The sequence below is a fragment of the Sebastes umbrosus genome, chromosome 17 (assembly GCF_015220745.1).
Source record: "Sebastes umbrosus isolate fSebUmb1 chromosome 17, fSebUmb1.pri, whole genome shotgun sequence".
Classification (NCBI taxonomy): Eukaryota; Metazoa; Chordata; class Actinopteri; order Perciformes; family Sebastidae; genus Sebastes; species Sebastes umbrosus.
This window is the reverse complement of record NC_051285.1, coordinates 30,108,139-30,128,386: the sequence shown is the minus strand read 5'-3', so window position 1 is coordinate 30,128,386 and position 20,248 is coordinate 30,108,139. Positions and strand designations below refer to the sequence as shown.

The 20,248-nt window shown below is 49.1% G+C and overlaps 1 protein-coding gene and 1 long non-coding RNA gene across 3 annotated transcripts in view; one reads left to right on the top strand and one right to left on the bottom strand.

The window, feature by feature from the left end:
* nrip1b (nuclear receptor interacting protein 1b) overlaps positions 1 to 15,813 on the top strand; it is a 50,758-nt gene extending 34,945 nt beyond the window's left edge. The window contains exons 1-2 of one of the 2 annotated variants that reach the window (XM_037749335.1): positions 2,976 to 2,998; positions 9,476 to 15,813. In XM_037749335.1, the coding sequence (XP_037605263.1) occupies positions 9,942 to 13,604 (3,663 nt within the window). In that variant the 5' untranslated portion in view covers positions 2,976 to 2,998; positions 9,476 to 9,941 and the 3' untranslated portion in view covers positions 13,605 to 15,813. Of the gene's footprint in view, positions 1 to 2,975; positions 2,999 to 9,475 lie in introns of those variants that run through there. The other variant, XM_037749334.1, reaches the window with a different exon arrangement.
* LOC119476169 lies at positions 4,194 to 18,924 on the bottom strand. Its single transcript, XR_005203955.1, has 3 exons — positions 18,915 to 18,924; positions 14,454 to 14,456; positions 4,194 to 4,449 (listed from the first exon to the last, which is right to left on the bottom strand). It is a non-coding gene; the product is annotated as an uncharacterized LOC119476169 (long non-coding RNA).
* Between the last annotated feature and the right edge of the window lie 1,324 nt (positions 18,925 to 20,248).

The window sequence follows — 20,248 nt, the reverse complement described above, 5'->3', positions numbered from 1 at the left end:
AACAGCTGTCAGTGTGTCAGTGTGCTGACTTGACTATGACTTGCCCCAAACTGCATGTGATGATCATAAAGTGGGCATGTCTGTAAAGGGGAGACTCGTGGGTACCCATAGAACCCATTTACATTCACTGATCTGGAGGTCAGAGGTCAAGGGACCCCTTTGAACATGGACATGACAGTTAGGAGCGTTATTTAACCTCTTCACGACCAGCCAGTCTGACATGGTTGGTACCGATGGATTCATCAGGTTCTATAGTTTACTATGATACCAGGATCTGACTTTTCTGCTGCCTTTCTTTTGGGACATTTTTTTAACAATTTTCAGAATTTCTTTTTACTTTTCTTTGACATTTTTTGGGAACATTTTTCTGACTTCTTTTGGTCATGTTTTTGACATTTTTTTCAGAATCTTTTCAGACATTATTTTCAGAATGTTTTCAGACATTATTCAGACTTTTTTGACATTTTTTTCAGAATTTATCAGACTTTTTTTTAACGAAATTTTTTGAATAAGTTTCCGACAATTTTTTGGACATTTTCAGACTTTTTTGTACTTTTTTTATTTTTTTGGACATTTTCAGACTTTTTTGTACTTTTTTTATTTTTTTTGACGTTTTCAGACTCTTATTCAGACATTTTTAGGATATTATTTTGGACATTTTTCTGACTTTTTTTTGGAAATGTTTTGGATATTTTTCAGAATTTTTTCAGATATTTTCAGACTTTTAGGTGGGCATGTCTGTAAAGGGGAGACTCGTGGGTACTCATAGAATCCTTTTACATTCACACATCTGGAGGTCAGAGGTCATGACATGGTTGGTACCGATGGATTCATCAGGTTCTCTAGTCTCAGATCATACCAGTATCTTCGCTCTAGCTTTAAAACTGAGCTGCTACAATCAAAAAATTTGTGTTGATGCGTTAAATAAATGAGTTGCTTTAAGATGAATTAGCGTTAACGTGTTATTATGGCGTTAACTCTGACAGCTCTAGTTTAAATAGATGGGTTCTATTCTGCTCTTCAGGCTGCGGAGCCCGGCTGGTTTCATTCAGTCTCTAATAACACCTGGTACCAACACTAACACTCTGCTTAGAGAGAAAACCAGCAGTAGTTTGAGTTATGAGATACAGTACCTGTTGTTCATGTGTCCCTGTCTCCGTCTGTCTCCGTCTGTCTCTGGTGACTGAGTAAAGACAGACCGTTTCCGTCTCCAGAGACTTCTAAATGATTAAGTTTCTTCTTCTTCTTCGTCTTTCACTGTGAGATGTTAATTCAGAGTCGGTCACGCTGGCTGTCAGCTGCACAGTGTTGTCAACAGTCAGCAGCCACTGCAAGGATCTTTATATTCACTGCTTGTCCCGGACCGGACCGGACCGGACCGGACCGGCCCAGCCAAGATCACCATGAGCCCTCCATTCACTGACTCAGTGTGACCACTGAGAGTTGACTGAGCTTAGTCTTCTTCTTCTCCAGTTATCTAGTTATCTAGTTATCTAGCAGGGTTATTGCTTGTTGATGTTGATGAGGAGGCTCTTCATGATGATGATGACGACAAAAAACAAGACTCGGTCTAACGGAGTATCAGTCTGGACCGTATCTGGTCAGTCTGTGAATTTGTGTCTAAATTGTTCCACCAATAGTCAGAGGTCAGAGGTCAGAGGTCATGTCTTATGTTTTGTGAACAGTTTTATATCTTAATGTTTGATTGAAACTTCTAATGAAGCAAATGACATCCAGTAATAGTAAACGGTAACATTTACTAGTCAGTATATTATACATTTTATACAAGGTGAAAGGTATCAGCATGACATAACAGTATTTCAGTTTTGTATTAAAGCATGTGTATCTAAAGCATTCATCATATAAGTGGTGTGGAACAATATAAACATACTTCACTAAAGTTCATGTCATCACTGACGTTGTTGCTGCCGTATTTATTCCTAGATGGAGTGTTAATGGAGCAGCTACAATGTTAGCATAGCCTGGCTCTGATCCATCCAGACTCCATTCAGAAAACAAGTGTTTTAAAAGTTGTTTGCTTGTCGTCATGGTAACAGGCCTGACAAAGCATGAATTCTGTCTTTTTACTAATCAGCATCATAATGTCGTTAATTCAGCATCATTTTGATCTGTTTATTGTGATTAAATCACAGCACAGTCTGTTTATTTTGGGTTCATACGGCAGTAGCAACGTGTGTCTGCTAGATACAGATACAGTATGTGAATACAGCTCGCCGCCGGGTGACGTTATTGCTTGCCGCTTGGTGTGAATGCACAGAAACAAAATACGAAGCACAACATAACGTAACTTAAACCAACATAAACAACAGCACATGCACAACAACATCACGATGTAATGAGACATTGAACCGCTGACACGCTCCCCAGAAAACATTAACACAGAACTGTTCTCCACCTTTTCATTTTGAAAGAGCAACGACCAATGACTCCAACAGTCAGCCGACCAATCCTGTGACATCATCAGTCAGTCAGTCAGTCAGTCAGTCAGTCAGTCAGTCAGTCAGTCAGTCCTACCTAGATCCTTGTTCCCTCCTACCTAGATCCTTGTTCCCTCCTACCTAGATCCTTGCTTGTGTTGTATGAACTCTCAGATGTACGTCTCTTTGGCTAAATGAAGTTGTAGAAGTGATAAAATCCATTGAAGTGGTTTATTCCACTAGTATTTCTTCTCTGCCCAGTGTAACGAGGCCGCTGTAGACTATCTGGAGAGGTCGTCATGTAGAGGTCAGAGGTCACATGTTGTAGTAATGAGTTGCTGACCAGAGCAGCTCAGCCGGGGCCTCACCTCCTCTCTGCTGTAGAGCTCTATAGTAACACGCTGCTGTACTGTCTGTAGGAAGCAGTTCACACCGCTGTGTGTTAACACTCAGATATGAGGAGGAGGTGGGTTCTGCCCTGATGTCTAGAAGATGTGGGTTTATCTCCTGTTCAGGTGGTGATCACTTCAAGAACAGGACTTTTAGCATGTGAAGAGAGGGTTTGTAGACGACTCTATCTCATCTCATAATGTGTATTTAATACATTCTTACACTCCACTTCTTCTTTTTTTTACATATTTTTTCTATCAATCGATTAAAATAGTTAATCTCACATTGTTTTATCTGTTCTAAATGAACCTTAAAGGAGATTAGTCCAGTATTTAATCCTCTTATCAACATGGGAGAGGACTAATATGCTGCTTTATGTAAATGTATGTATATATTTATTATTGTAAATCAATTAAAGACACAAAACAATAACAGATATTGATCCAGAAACCCTCACAGGTACTGCATTTAGCATAAAACAATATGCTCGTGGGTATCCATAGAACCCATTGTTATTAAGGTCAGAGATCAGAGGTCAAGGGACACCTTTGAAAATCCTCCAAGAGTCAGAGTTTAAAGTCGGGCTGTCAAAGGTAACACAACAATAAACCCTTAATTCATTTTAACGCCACTAATGTGTTAATGTATTAGATGTCAGAGTTCACTGTGTTGCTGCATCACGTCTCTGATATATGAAGGTGTGGTTGGATGATAAGTTAGATAACCGGTTACAGGCCTGCATCTAACGGTGGGTTTGGGTTTATTAACCAGAGGTCTGGACTATGAAGCAGGATTTAGAGGTTATAGAGGTAACTTCAGGGTTAACCCTTCAGGGAAGGCCGTTCACTTCTTACCAGGTAGATCGCCATGGTAACTGATGCTGAACAGCTGACCTGCTCCGGAGCAGGTTATGTTCCAGATCAGAGATCAACTCGTATAAAAGCACCTCCTACTGACCAATCAGAGCTCAGTGAGCGGATCGTATGATAATGTTACACACATATGAAGAAGTTACCGTCATAATCAGACTAAAGAGAACTCAGTCTAAACTGACAGATGCAGGAAGAACAGCTGGATTTATACTGGGAGTGTTTACTGCTTTGAATTATGTTTATTTTTATACTTGGTCTTGAGTCCGTTTCACGCCGACGGAGACGGAGACGGGACGCAGCTGAGAGAAGGTTCAAATAGTCAAACACGCCTCGTAAATATAATGAGGTATAACCCATCTATTACATATAATAAAGCTATTTATATTTAGACGAGTATATCTGACTTTTCAGTGTTCCGTTAAATTAATAAGTCTGTTAATTTACACATTCACACATCTGGAGTTTTTTCTTTCACCAGCTGTCCTTCCTGCATTTAGCAGCTTCAGCTGTTACTGTTAATCTGATTAAGTGTTTAACTTCTTTGTATTTGTGTAATATAGTTTACTCTTCCTTTGTTAAATGTGTCTCTCTGCCTGTCTGTCTGCTGACAGTAGACGTGTCCATGTCTGTGGTTGGTCAGATGCTGTAAACACCTCCCTGTTCATGTGAACGCGCTCACAGCCAGACTGAGAAGCTCTGGGTTGATTTACTGAGTTGATAACCAGCGTCGTAAGACCGCTTAGTGGGATCTTGGTTGTTAGAGTTAGTGAAGGCAGATAACCAGAAGATACCCTAGAGATGTTGAACTGGCTTCGTAGTACAGACCTCTGGACTGAGGGAAGCTGTTTGTGTTGGTTATGATGTTGCTCTGTGAGCGCTGGGCGTCATGGCGTCATGGCGTCATGTCGTCATGGTATCAGGTTCAGGTGTAGACTAATCTTATTGAAGTCTCCTGTTGTTTGGCGTGTGCTTGGCTCTTCCCCGCCAACTGGATCGGTGCTGCTGAGGGAGATTTCCTCAGAAAAGGTTAAACATAATTGTTCTATTGGGTTAAATGCATCTTAATAGATTTAAAGGATTCCTTTAATGTGTAACTCGGAACGGCGTAACGGTGGAACGTCCCTCCACAACGCCGCGGTACCGTAGGACTCTCCAGCCTCACTCAGAGCATTAGGATGATTTCAAAAAGAGAAAGTAGGTCAATGGGAGCATTATGAAAAGGCAGAATGATAGCAGAGTTCTGTCCTCTTCTCTTTCTGTCACACACCATCTTCCTCCCACCCATCCCCAATTACTCACAAAGCAAGCAGCAGTCTTTTAACCCAATGAAGGCAGACATCTTGCTGACTCACGGCGATCGCCTTCTCCGGGCCGATGCCAAGGATATTATGGAAATGATTCATTAAAGGCCAAGGTTTTCTTTTTGTAGCTGGTTTCATCCAGCTTTCAGGGCAGCCTGGCAGCGGGACATTTGATCTCAATTGCAAAGTGGCCCATTTCCCCTTCACCATCACCGCTGCAGTCTGTCTGAAGAGCACGGCGCTGCCTGTTTGGCGTGCCGGGCCACGGGGCAATCATCTGTTCCCGTTTCCAGCACCGGTGTTTACAAAATGGAAAATGTGTGTTGTTTCGGGGGGGAAATGAGCACCGCTTTGGACGGGCGATGTAAGCAGAAGATTACCTCGGAGCCCGATAGAAATGAACGAGGTATAGATTGATGGCGTTCACGGCTCATTAACAAGGAATGTGTGTGTGTGTGTTTAATTGGTGCACTAATTCTCAGCCACTCAGGAAACGGCCCTTGGGTGGGTCTTCCAAATGGCACACAAATATTTACTATGGACACAAACATTTGTGCAGCCGGGGCATGTAGAGTCAGGGCTCTATCTGAGATACGGAGCAGTGATATCAGTCCTCCTCCTCCAGTCAGCTGGGCTCTGAACCGCTTAGATGACTCATCAGTGTGCTCCGTCTCTCTCGACCCCCAACAACTCTTTGTACTGATGAGTACAGATGAAGTTAAAACCCGCCCCCGCGCTCCTCATCCTCGGCCAGATGCAGGGCCGAGATCTCTGGCGCTCCGGTCCCGTTTTGTCTGAGCCTGAACTGTTCAAACTGTTCAGCCATCACATCCAGGAGGATGATCTCTCTCCTGATGGATCCCCGTGCTTCTTAGCACGAGAGGTCTGACTTCTCAGCATCCGTGTATCACATTTCCACCACAGGGTTTCTGTGTGCACACGGAGGCATGTGCGCTATGCATGACTTGTTTGGTCAATGCATCCTTGGAAGTGGGTCAGAGTGCCCTAGTTCTGGTTGTGTGTGTGGGCGTGCGGCGTGTCTGCGTATTGCGTTTCATTGTTATTTTGTCCTGATTGACTTATCTGCAGAAAGCTTTCCTTGCCGGAGCTCTCCTGCTGTTCGGGAGCATGTCGTTCTCTTGTTTACCTCTCCTCTCTCTCTCAAGGTGAACAAGAGCTTTTAATTCCACTTTTCCTCCGGTGCACTCGTTCACTCGAGGAACGGCTCGGAACCGGCGCGTTTGGTCAGGTAGCTTATGTTTTTGTCTTATTTAATCATGTCAGGCCATATTGGATTTACAAATAGCGGTCACGCCGCATGTGTAAGTGAGCTCCCCCGTTGAGTATGTGCAGCGGAGCCGGGCTGCAGATTACATGATATAATAGTGTTTAGGCATCGCCTCTCCTTTTTAAATTCCTTTAACCTTGACTCCCCTTTAATGCAGGGAGAACACATCTGCCAGCCGGGTGTCAGACATTAGTAATACACACCGCTCGGGCAGCATTGTCACTTTTTATTAACGCCCAGAGCTTCGCATGGACACCAGCTGTTGCGTCAAGTGGAAAAGCCTTGGCGGAGTGAATGACCTTGACTTTAACTGCCACTCCGTTGGCTCTTCCCCTTTTTAATTCTTTTGTTTGGTCTCATACATTTTAAAGGGCTTAACTGGATTATCATTCCAGACAATGAAGGTCATTCAGGAAGTCACTTCTTTTTTTAAAGATAAAACCAGAGGAAGTGCGTCCGCGGCTGCGGAGGTCAACGGAGGGAATGAAGGTCACATATTGAGATCTAATCCGTGACATCTGCATCGGCACATCTTTCCGTCGGCCTCCCGGTGATTCCGTGTAGCTCAGAGCGCCGTGACCTTTCCCGTTCCCGCCGTCTTTTAAGCATGAGAGAGAGAGCGGTAGACGAAGAGCCCGACCAGCCGGGGGATGATGAAGCTTTCCCCCCTCCCTCATCACTTGCCCTCCCTCTCTCATGTACGTGGCCAACTGTAGGGGTAAAAATCACTTTAGACCGCTGCCTGCTCTGTCATTGGCTGACATTGTCAAGGATAATGGATAATCACCACCGAACCCGTCGAGCAGCTCGTCGGTGCTGTGGTGTCCCACGGTGGGGACGGTGGGGGAGGTCAGGCTTTTGGGGTGCCACCACCAATGAGATGACATGTTAACAGATGTGTAAGGTCATTTTCAATGTATACACCAGGGGAGATAACGTAATAGTAATGCACACATCAGAGCGAGGGGAGGAGGGCGCTGTGCTTTAGGGGCTCCGCTCAGAGGACGGCGTTCCCATATTAAGGTCATTTATTTGTTAACAGAGTCTCTGTCACCGAGGAGAACATCTTTTTTCTTGCCCTTGGTGTAGCGGGGCTTTTTTGACACCGGCTCCGTCATCCCCCGTCTCTCCAGAGCCTGAAGGTCCTCACTTTGTTTAAAGACTTATTTCATGTGAGATAGCAGCTCTGCTGTATAGAAACCAACACGGTGTCATCCTGTGTCTCCGGGTTGAAGTTTCCTTTCGGCAAAAACACAGACAAGGTCAACTGTAATTCCAAAGGTTCACTGCCGGCAGCAGAGAGATTAGCAGAATGTCCCATGTTGAAGCCGTGTCAGTGTTTCTCCCACTAACTGGCTGAGGTACCGCAGCATATGACTGACTGAGGTAAACATGTGTACGTGTTTACCGTGCTGATCAAACGTGGTGTTACAGGGCATGCTATTAGAATTGCACTAAGCTCACTGGCGGGAAAAATAGCCCCTAATCCCGAGCATCTAAGATTAGCATGACAGCAGACGTCAGATGGCCCGGCGTGACCAGGTTGGCTTTTGTTGTTGTCAGATTTAGGTCATCCGCTTTAAAATTGCCTTGAACTGTAATTGACGCCGATGGGTCAATCGGGTGAAATGATTCAAGGCTATACGTCGCGCCGCCGCCGCCTCCGTCTTTAACATTGCACAACCTGATTGTTTTCCTGGCGCTACTCAGACGTAATTGCGGCGCTGATCAACTTAAATCCAGCTCGTAATCCCGGCTCATTTTCAAGGTGGCATTTAAAAGGGCCACTTCGTCGCCCTCGCTGTCATGACAACCTGTGGACCTTGGCCCCGGGGATGGATCTCAGCCTGATTAGAAGCCCGCTGCCTTGTTGTTTTTGGCCCTCGCCGCTGCTCTCGGTGAAGTATTTAGGGCTGGCGTTGGCGGCGGCGGTTGCCGTGGCCTTTCGTCATAATCAAGGGGCTGCTGTCCCGCCGTGTGACCCGCCATGTCGGTCCACTCAGCGGACACCAAAGGTGAGGAAGGCATCGGGGGAAAGGACACGGACAGCAGCTGAGGCGAGGTGGAAACTCTGTATTAATTAACCTTTATGGGATGCGGCCAGGACTGTCGGAGGTGTCCCGTATCCACGGAAACCACGCTGACAGGGTTCAGAGCAGAGGGCTCGCAGGGCAGCGCCGCTGACTCTGTCATGGCAACTGGCACAACGCTCACCCCCGGTGTCACTGACTCTGCCCTCCTGACAGTGGTGTGGTGTGACAGGTGCACCTGATCCTTAAGCCACCCCCCCCCACCCCTCAATACACGTGCACACACACACACACACACACACACACACACACACACACACACACACACACACACACACAGTGGAGTACAGCTTGTCTGTTAGCTTTATCCTCGCTGTGATTCTCCGCTGCCTTTGTTCCGCTTCACGTCTTTCTCTCGTCTGAGATATAAAAGCACCTCAAAGAGCTACTGTACGCTTCACAGCTGGCCAGATGTTAATAAACACAATGCAGCGGTGAGACTGAGGAGCCACCAGACACTTCTAATCTGTGTCAGAGTATGCATGCACATGCACATGCACATGTATGCACGTCTTCATGCACATCTTCTTGGTTGTGTCTCGGTATGCGTTTTTAATGCTTCCTCTGGGCGAGTGGGTGGGAGGCTTTGTGTGGACCGAGGGTTGCGTCGTGTGAGATGCTGCTGAAGTGCATAAGGAGCAGGAGGTGGTGTTGGGGTGGAGGTGGTGGTGGTGTGGGGGGGGATAATCCACTGAAATGACAAGCTGCATAAGAAAATTATTCACAGCTCTCACAAGGCTCCTTCACTTGTGAAAGGCGGCGCTGTGAGGGGGCTTACAGCTCAAGACCTGAATGTTTTCAAGGTAGTGGGCTCGCATTTTCAATTTGGATCCAATCAGGCCTAATCTACATGTGTTGGTGTGCTCAGTGGCGGCGGTGGCGGCGGCGGCGGCGGCGAGGGGGGTGGTAGAGAGCAGAGAGGAGACGGAGCCGTGTGCAGTCAATCTGAAATGTTGCTAAGTAACAGAGATGGCAGACAAGGTGGTGAAATGAATGTGATATAGTGCTGTGCAAAAAATCCCTGCTTCTCACACAGTTCCTCCTCTTCTCTTCTTCTCCTCCCTCCCTCCATCCCTCCCTCTTCTCTCTCTCATAGGTCCCCCATGTGAGATCTGCAAAGCTGAAAGGCGCCACTGACAGAACCACAGCCAGGCCTCAGGACAGACATCCCAAACATCCACCGCCACGGAATGTGTCAACATCTCTGCGGTGAAATCCCGCTGACTCCTCGCTCGCCGCTGCTCACATAAGCCCGGAGCCGGGCCTTCTGGGATCCTACGGTGTTTAAAGGCACACACACACACACACACACAACGATGCCTGGGAGGCCCACCTGCCCCAGACTGCCTCCGGCCACGGTCGCCGTGTCACCACGGTGCTGACTGTGAGAGGGATCACATCTGGCTGGCGGTCCGTCCTCCGGCCCGCTGCAGACGCTCTGTGCAGTCGCCTGCTTTGTTTCTGGTGTTAAGGACGGCGTGCCGCAGTCAGCCAGATGACCTAGTGGACACTAGTTTCCCTGTAGCAGTGCTGAACCATACAAGGGGATCCTAGTATTGAACATGACTCATGGGGAGGAGCCTGGCCCTGAGACACACAAGGATTCAGCTGTTCTAACTTATCTGGAAGGTTTACTGATGCATCCAGTGGTAGCCGGGCCCGGGGCCACGGCGAGCGGGAGGTCCGAGGCCGCCCACAGCAACCAGGAGCAGGGCGACAAGGCGGGGGGGCCTTTCCAACGGCCCAACCACGGCCCCACGGCTCCCAAAGCCGGAACCAACGGGCCCACGTTGGGCTCCTCGCAGCACCTGAAGAAGGCCCGCCTGCTGCGCTCCGGAGCCTGGAATGACCCGGGGACCCAGCGGATGAGTTCGCCCCCGATGGAGCTGAACGGACAGGGGGGGGGCCTGCAGAACGGAGCGCTAGAGGGATCTCCTCACGCCGGGGAGAGCACCCTGTTAGCTTCGCTGCTTCAGTCATTCAGCTCCCGGCTTCAGAGTGTGGCCATGTCTCAGCACTCTAACAAACCCCCCAGTGAGTGCTCCTCCCCCTCCAAGGCGCCGCCCGCCGACAAAGAGCCCCTTCCTGTGTACGGGACGGCCTCCAGCCGCCTGAAGGGCCTCATGAGGAAGAGCAAGCTTCAGAATCACAGCAACACGCCGTACAGCCGGCGAGGACACAGTCAGGACAGACCCCCGGAATCACCTCGCTCAGCACACAGCGCCACGCCTCCTTCTGTCGCGCCCGCCACCGCCGAGGCGGTGTCCTGCGCAGAGCGTCTGAAGGCCGTCGCCAACATGGTGAAAATCCGTTCGAGCCCGGCGCCTTCACCCAAACCCAGCGTGGCCTGCAGTCAGCTGGCCCTGCTGCTGTCCAGCGAAGCCCACCTGCAGCAGTACTCCAGAGAGCACGCACTCAAAGCCCAGCTCTCCGGACGCTCTGCCAGCGAGAGACTCGCCGCCATGGCCAGCCAGCAGTACGGCCCGGACACCAGGCCGCCCAGCGTGGGAGGGGCTCTGCCCGGAGCCCCAGACACACTAAGCTCCTTAACAACCCAAAACGGGATGACAACAACACCCACGCTGACAACAACACTCCCTCGGACGGCGCTGTCCAGTCCACAGAGCCCGTCTCTGCTGCGTGGCCACGGCCAGATCTCCCCCCCGACTCCCCCCCATGCTCCCAACCCCTCCCACAGCCAACCGCCGCCGCCGCCGAGGGAGAAGCGAGGCTTCGACTCCCGTCCGACTCGTCCCCCGCAGACATGCAGCAGCTTGCTGCTGCTGCTCCTCAACAACCACAACAACCAGAAGCAGCTGACTAAGAACGGCCACCTGGAGGACAGCTGCGGCGTCCTGCCGCCCAGCGGCTCGTCTTCCGTCACGTCGGACAGCGAGTGCTCCGTCCAGGAGAGGAGCCTGACCAAGGACAGCAGCGACGCAGAGAGTTCCTACTCCAGCTGCTCTCCCATCGACCTCTCCATGAGAGGCCGGGCCAGTACACAAGACACCGGGCCTAAGACTACCACCCCCTCTTCCTCCTTCTCCTCCTTCTCCTCTTCCACCTCCACCCTCTCTTCCTCCACCACCATGTTCTCCTCCACCCCAGCTGCTGCATTCTCTCCTCAAGCTTCTGCTCACCCCTCCATCTCCTTCTCCCCGTCCTCTACTGCCGTCTCCTCTGTCTCCACCGCTATCTCTTCCTCCTCCTCCTCCTCTCTCTCTACCTCCTCCCTGGACAAGCTAACAGAGTCTTTACTAAACAAGTGGAAGCCAGAGCCGTCCGGGTCCAAGGTGTGCAAGAACAAGGAGCCCGACATGAGCCCCGACCTGAAGCCACACTCTAAGGTCACGCTGATGCAGCTCCTTCTTGAGCGTAGGAATAATGAGATGGTTAATAAGAGCGTAGTTAACCAGGAGTCACCTCTGGACATCACCATGGCCACCATGTCTCGGGGCCAGCCAAAGGGCCTGGTGCCCTGGGAGGAGAGCAGGACAAACAGCCCCACAGACAGACCCTGTGCCCCGGCCCAGCCCCTCTACTCTCTGAGCCGTGAGCCTGGCGGTGCACTATCCCCGTACTCCTACCCCTCCCCCAACATCCAGTCCAGCCCGCTGGATTTGTGTAAGTCTAAACCCTTCCCTGCTGAGAAGGCTTCAGAGCCGGCCTTCAGCGCCAGTAAACTGTTACAGAATCTGGCTCAGTGTGGCACAGCGTCCTCCTCTCCTCCCATCCCCCCCAGCAAAGGCCTGGGTCTGGAGCTGGACGCCAGCCGGCCCCTCGCCCTCTTGGAAAGGCTCAATGCTCCGATCCACAGGACCAGCACCACTCCACTCTCCGACGGGCCCTCGGGCAGCGGCACGCCGTTCAGTCAGAAGGACGCCTCTCCGCAGATCGAGAACCTTCTAGAGAAGCGCACCGTGCTGCAGCTCCTTCTGGGAACTGGCTCGACCACCGCTACCGTCGGCCGCAAAGAACGGCCCGGCGGCGGCGGCAGCGGCAGGAGGAGTGCGGAGGTCGCGGGGGGGTGCTACGAGAAGAGCCCCGGCGCCTCCATCATCTGCGACAGCTCCAACGGGCCCCCTCTGGATGTAAAGGTCAAAACTGAGTTCATGGAGGAGGCGGTCGGGCCGTCCTCGGCCGTGTCCGAGGAGCCGAGTGTCAGAAAGAGACCTGCCGGCTACGAGAAGAACAGTCCGCTCTCGGACTCGCAGCAGGACTTAAAAACAGAACCGCGGCCTGCAGAGGTCATCGCCAAATACGGCCTCCTCAGCCAGCTGCTGAAACAACAGACTGCTACCTACTACACCAGCTCCGCTCTGCAGGCCGAGCCGCAGCCCCGGCAGGTTAAAGAGGAGCACAGGGACTATGCCAGTCCCGGTCCTAAGAAGAGACGCCTCTGCTCCGATCGGACCGACGCTTTCAATCACACCGGCTCTCCGAGAGGCGGAGACGGCGGCGGCGGCGGCGGAGACATGAACTTTTACGCACCTTCTGCCGTTCAGGAGGAGCCTGAGCAGCGGAGGAGTGTGAAGGAAGAGGAAGCTCCGCCGCCCAGCGAACCCCTCACCAGAGAGAGCCGGGGCTTCAACGTGCTCAAACAGCTGCTGCTCTCAGACAACTGCCTGAAGGAGCTGTCCCAGCAGCCCCGGGGGACGCCCAGTCCTTCTGTCCTGCAGGCCAACGGCAAGGCCAACGGCAGCATGCTCAGTCAGCCCGCCCACAATCACAGCTTCCTCCACCTGCCCGGCTGGCACCCCCACGGCTCCCTCAACTCGGGGCTGCCGGGTAATCTCCGACCGCCGCCCGCCCCTCCTGCGTGCGAAAGCCCCGTCCGCAACCCCTGGAGCCGCCACCCGGCTCCGTGGCCCGTGGCTCCGAAACGGGACCCCCCTACTCTGGTGAAACAGGAGCCCGAGAGCCCCTTGAGGTGGAGCAGTCAGGAGAACGAGGAGGAGGAGGAGGGCTGTGACTCTAACCTGGACTCTCCGCGGCTCTCGCGCTCCAACCCCATCCTGTACTACATGCTGCAGAAGGGCAGCATCCAGCTGAGGAAGGAGGTGCGGGATCAGGCGGAGGGAACCCACTCTGCCGTCAGAGTTAAAGAAGAGCCGCTCGGTGACATGCATGCTTATGAACACAGTCTGAGCTCCGTCCCGCCGTCACCCGCCCACAATGACAAGCACAGCCACGAGAGCCACGGGCTGAGCCAATCCTACGAGTAGAAGTTGTATCAACTGCAGAACAATCCCGAGTGGAATCTGATTCATTGACTCTTTTTGCCCCCGTTTTTTTAATGACTCGCCAAAAGTGGTTCGATGGGACGAATAAAGAATGCAAACATGTTTTTTGTAGCGGAATAGAGCAAGTACAGATTTTAAACCGTGAGGTCATGTGATGATACCGAACAGGTGGATCTCTTAGCGAAACGATTCAGCCAAACTGTCACTAATCTAACCTTCGTCATCAGCGATATCATCATGCTCTACACACAGTTCATTTAGTCCTCCTTCACAATTTGGTCTCTTCTTTGTACACATATCACTGCTCCGTGTCCCCGTTGTTGCCTCACCATAAAACATTTAGAAAGAACATTTCAGGCAACATTTATTATTGATGACTCCAAAAATGTTAGCGCTCAGTTCAGAGGAACATTTATTTATTTTCTCTTTGGGATAAGACAGAGTCCCATCAATACTGGATAAGATCCAGAATAAAGTCACTGTAGGGCAGACACACGGCGCTCTATTTACAACAACGCACATGATTAATCCATCGGAAGGAGGACCTTGAAAACAATATTCACACTGCAGCAGCATCAGTGAGGATCCTACCGGGACGTTAGTGACCGGGGGAGGGAGGAGACGTTTAACGGAGGGTTAAAGGGACTATTTGTAAGAATCACAAATGTGTTGTTAACAGCTTCAGCCGTTAAGTCAACTAAAGTCAGCGTCCTGTTGCTGGAGCTTGTGCTCGTTCTACATAGACATAAACACAGTAAGACGACACACGTCAGCTAAAACCACAATATCACTCTGTACAGCAGAGACTCCGGTCCTGGAGACCAAAGCTACGGTCTCCTCCGCGTCCTCCGACCGCGGCCAACACTGTTTAACAGCTTCACTAGATACAACCAAGAGGTTTTGGTGCTTCACTGGAGTTTGTGTTGAACAGCGTAGACGCACGCGAGCGCGCATGAGACACCGACGTGTAAGAAGATACAAACAGTCCCTTTAATAGTCCCAATTCATTGCTTTTATTTGAGGTGAACTTTAAGGGCGATATATATCTATATATATACCCGACAGCAGATTCAGGGCGACGCTGATGTTTGCAGGTTGTGCAGTTTGAGCAGATGGGTCAGCGGAGAGCATGCGGTGCTGACAGTTGTGTGTAAACAGGTTTCTAGAGCAACAGTTTAAAAGGCTGAGAAACTTTGTCTCACCACCCTCCGGGTAAACCCCCACACCACCACCACCACCACTTCTCTTCATGCACACTCGAACATAACGTGTGAAGCACATGGCTTTTTTACTTTTCATTTCATCTAAAGGAAGCACCTCGAGTTTGCACTATCGAAGTCCTCGGTGTCCTTTTCCAGAATGATTTAACGGCATGTGATAAACAGAAATGTCAGTATTGTTATCTGTTGAGAATTCTGTGATTCTTTTTCTTCATCATTTCTTAACTGTCGTGGTTTATGGACATCTCTTTCTTTTTGTGGCAGCCTCTTAACTCATAAAATGTCAAAAGAATTGCATGATAATTAAGAGAAGACCACGGGTACATGTTTGTTTTAAAGCAGCTGGATGTGAGAACCTCTGGAGGGATGTATCTGATCTATCTAGCTCCTTGTTTTTGATTGTACTGTATTCTCTTCGGTTGACGTCACACACTGCTTCATCCAGTTAGTCTCGTGATCTTTTTTAATACATATACCTATGAAGTACGTCTCTTCGATTATTAATACATTTTCACAATGGTTAAATATATTTGTGTAAATAGTACTTTCAGTATGAAAGATGACTATTTTGTAATGTTTAAGAAAAAGATATTACCCTAGTTTTTAATGCCCTGATATGTAAATATGAATTATATGCGTACCAGTGTACATACAAAGGCAGAGGATGCTATGCCCATCTCTTTTTTTGGTTGGTTTGTTCTTTGCATGTGTCTCTATGTGGTAAAATGATAATCTATCCTGCGCTGTGTTGTGTAATAATGTCTGACTCTCCTCACTGCTGCCTGTTGCATGCAGACGCATGGGAACTACCTGTGTATCCCTACTGGTGACGGGGGAAATGTCAAGTCTTAAAATAGGTCTTTTTTTATCACAGAGAGAGGTCCGTTTAGAATACGAACAGTCCCGTAATAACCACCGGCTGTCCAGCAAGTTGATTAAAATGTGTGAAAAATAAACGTGCATTGAATATTTTTGTGATTTTTCTTTTTCTGCTACCGGTTAACGACGGAGCTCCGTGAGAGGGCTCGGGGGGGATTGACGTACAATCATAGATCTGCATCTGAGAAATACATTTGTAGCAGCAAAATATATATAAATATATATATATATATATATAAAAAAGATGTTTCATTTTTTCATGTGAAGACCTGAAACATTATTTCATTTTTTTATGTTTTCATTTTTGGTGTTCATTTGCACTGATCTCAAAAATAAAGTACTAAAATGCATGACCTAGGACGGATGTGTTCCTCTTTGTCTAGCTGGACGTTCAGAAGTGTGCTTTAGCTGTGGGCCAGTTTATTATTATTATTACACATTAGCACATTTAGATTTCTAATACATGTGTTTTAGGAATGCACCGATACCACTTTGTTTCAGACCGAGTACAAGTACTTACATTTGGGTACTCTCCGATACCTTGTACCGATACGAGTACTTCTCTGTGTCTAAAGACCCTCGTTAACAGCTCAGCTGGAGGGTGTTGCGACCGGCTCTAGGTCGGCTTGGAAAGGTTCGGGGCAAAGGTGGTTCGCAGCTTTACAGCGCTCCCCGCCCGGACCTCGCCGCACCGCGACGGGGCCCCCTGCGGTGCGACTGTCGACCGGGGCGGACTGTCCTTAGTGTGCCCCGACTGCGTTGTGCCACGGCACACATAAAAGGCGGCAGGGGTCTGCGGCGATGTCAGCAACCCACCCGACCCGTCTTGAAACACGGACCAAGGAGTCTAACGCACACGAGAGTCAGAGGGTTCAAGCAAAACCCCGTGGCGCAATGAAAGTGAGGGCTGGCGCGCCATCTGAGGTGGGATCCCAGCCCAGCGGGGTCGTGCGCACCAACGTAAAGTGGTATCGGTGCCGTTGTATTGGAGCCGTTTTGCGAGTACGAGTACATGAGCACATTATCGGACCCGGTACTGTGTCTATCAGATACCGGTATCGGTGCATCCCTAATGTGTTTAATTATATTCTCTTGTTCAAAGGTCATGTTTTAATTCATGTGACGGGTCACTTTGACGCGTTCACTCCGAGAGAGAAAAATACTTTACGTACGAAATTCACATCATTCGCGTATCTGAAATATTTCAACTTGAGCGAGAAATTTGCGTGACGCTGTGTCGCGTCAGCGTTGAGATCGTCCTCGCTGACGTCGTTGAGTCAGAAATGGGGGATAAATAAATCTCGTCTGTGGTCACTCAGAGCTGCGATAGTCCATCATCTCCGTATTAATTAAAGTATTATGTCGTTAGTTCAGCTTCACTTTTGATCCGTTTACAACAACGTCGCTGCTGCCGTATGTTTACGCCTCTAGATGACGTCATGTTGAGTGTTGATGGAGCAGCTGCAGAGCCTGGCACTGATCCAACCAGACTCCATTCAGAAAACAAGCATTTTAAAAAGTCGTCTGCTTGTCGTCATGGTAACGGACCTGACGAAGCATGAATTCACACTTTTTAACTAATCAGCATCATTATGTAGTTATTTCGGCATCATTTTGATGTTTATTGATATTAAATCACAGTTTATTCTGGGTTCATACCTCAGTAGAGTCAGTGTGATGACGCTGTGTGTGAAGACAGCTCGCCGCCGGGTGACGTTATGAACTCGGACAGGACGGCGTTTGGTTTCGTGATGTATCTGTGACTTCACTTGGTGTGAATGCAACACTACAGTTTAATTAAAACATTTATTAACAGGGTTATAAATGTGAAGAGTCTTCAGTGACGGCTCCGTACGTCGCCTCACGATGAAGAATATTCTGATTTAAAGGAGGACATCAAAGCCAACGAGCGCTGTTGTGTAATCAGAGATCCTATTAAAGTGGAGAGAGAGGATGTCCTGTATTTGCCTCCTCAGTTGGCTGCTGTTCTTCTACAGCTGAGTGTTAACAAAGACAGGAAAGGCTGTGAAAGGAGGGAGGACACTCGGAGGTCACCAGATGTACGCTGAATGCTCGAGGATGGAAAGAACCCGTCTCTGCTCAGTCAATACTTCATCTGCTGTAGAGAGTTGTCCATTTGGTGATGTTCTTTCTTGACTTGAGGAGAGCTGCCGTGTAGCGTGAGCCCTCCTAAAGGTGAAGATGAGTTCATGCCCCCCCCCTCGCAGCGAGCTCCAGTATGAAGTCCAGCGAGCGAACAGACGGCTTTTTGTCTGCGGTGCACTTTTAAAATGGCAGCGCAGCTCCTCAGCCCTGACTTCCCCTTTTTATTTAATACTCCCCATGACTGACTGCACTCTGGTTAAACTCCCGCTGACCTTTCCCCCTCCGTGAACTTCTCCATTTCAAGATTCTTATCGAGGCTGAACCGACAGTAACCTCTTTGATTTCCTCCCGCTCGCTGCAGCGGCGGCGAACATAAAGGCGGCAGTCTAAGAGAGTTTAAGCTGAGGTCAAGGTGTGAAACTTGACAATCAGCTGTTTGTCTGTGGCTCCTCTTTGATTTCCTGACCTCAGCGTGAGGCCGGGAGGAAGAGAGCGCTGCACACCGGGTCGCCGTGACTCAACCGGAGGCCGAGGCCTCGCCGGGCCCACAACGCGCACTTCATCGTTATTATGAGGCCTCCAGAAACTACAAGCTCATTCCCTGACAACAACACCTCAACATGCTCCATCATCAGAGTCGATGTGCACGGGAACACACAGAAGAAGTGTTTTAAAACTCCCCTCGTGCTCAGATCAGAGCGGTAATGAGATCCTCTCTTTGTTTATTCACATGGAGGCCAGACACAGCTAACACTTGTCACCCGTTGTCATGGTGATCGGTGTGATGAATACGCTCACAGATGTTCAGTCAGCCTCTCCTCATACCGGCGTTTGAACTTTGAGCACACGGTTTGACCTCACATGTTATGCAAACACACACACACACACACAATGTAATTAGCATTTTATGGGTCACATGACCCCGTTTGGAGTGTCATGATGTGTTAAAGCTTTAGTGAGCAACAGGTTTCTGGCATCATTGGGCGAAACATCCCATAATAACCTTTCAGCATATTGTGATTCAAGTGTTCTGAGAGACTTCTGCTCCTCCTCATGGCTCTGTTTACAGACTTTAGAACATCTAGACCAGAGGTCAGCAACCTGCAGCTCTTCAGCTCCTCTCCAGCGTCTCTTCAGCTCCTCTCCAGCGGCTCCCTGAGGATCTTTAAACATGGAAATGAATAACTGCTTTCTTTGTTTACATTTTCATTTTCATTTATCATTGTTGTAGGTCTATGGTACGACGGTACGACGGAGTATTAGGGCCACATTGAGGAAACAAAAAGAGATTTCAAGAATAAAGTCATGATATTATAAAGTACTGATTTTACATGTTTCCTTTTTTTCTCGTTAAGTTATGACTATTATCGTAATATTGTGACTTTATTGTGTAAATCTCAGATGTGTGTTCCCTCAATGTGTCCCTAATACTCCGTAGTACATTGTCTCTTTGGCCCTCACTGCATTAGACTGATATACTATATACTTAGACTATAAACTGAGTTACCTTCATCACAATGATCACATGTTTTGCGGCTCCAGGCAGATTTTATTTTGATAGTAAAGGTTACTGACTCCTGGTCTAGTCTGTGACGGGAGACTTTGACCAATCACAGGTCCTTTAGAGAGAGAGAGCGTTCCTATTGGCTGAGCTCCGGCTGGTGGAACGTTTTATAACAGTAACTGTTTTTAATCATATTGTTCCGTTTCTTCGCTGCAGCTTTAATAAAAAGTCAGACTTTCTTCCTAAAAGACAGCAGTGGAGATGAAACTGTACGTTGTGTTGAAGTGACGCTGCTCTGAGTAAACAGAGTAGAGTAGAGCAGCGCCTCCAGTCAGACCACAGTACGGAGGTTGAAGCTGACACCTGGGGAAGGAGGAAGGAGGTCACGGCGGTTTATTTTTCCAACCTTCTCCTGGTTCCCCCGGGGGGGGGGCGTTGCTTTTGAAGATGTACCTCTTTGTGAAGTCTGTTCCCCCCCCCGGGGTCACGACCTTTTGCCCCCCCCCTCCTCGCCCTGACCTGGCTGATCCTGTTTCCCGGGAGGACAGGATCAACTGTTGGCCTGCAGCTGTGGCGGCACCTCCCTCCCCAACCCCCACCTCCGTCTCCACACATGCACACTCAAACCACACAACACACCACCAGCACCGCCCCCCATTCTGTGACAGATATATCAGTGTAAATACGACCAGCAGCAGCACAGCCTCTTGACCCTCTCTACTTCCCACGGCCTGCACACCAAGCGCTGGTTATTACTCATAAATGATTAATAAGACTGAAACAAGTTAAACAAGTTAAAGAGACTGTTAGTAAGAATCCTAAATGTCTTGTTAACAGCTTCACCTGTGTCCATGCTCGCTCTACATAGACATGAAGGAGCATCGCTCAACACAGTGAGGAGACACACGTCAGCTAAA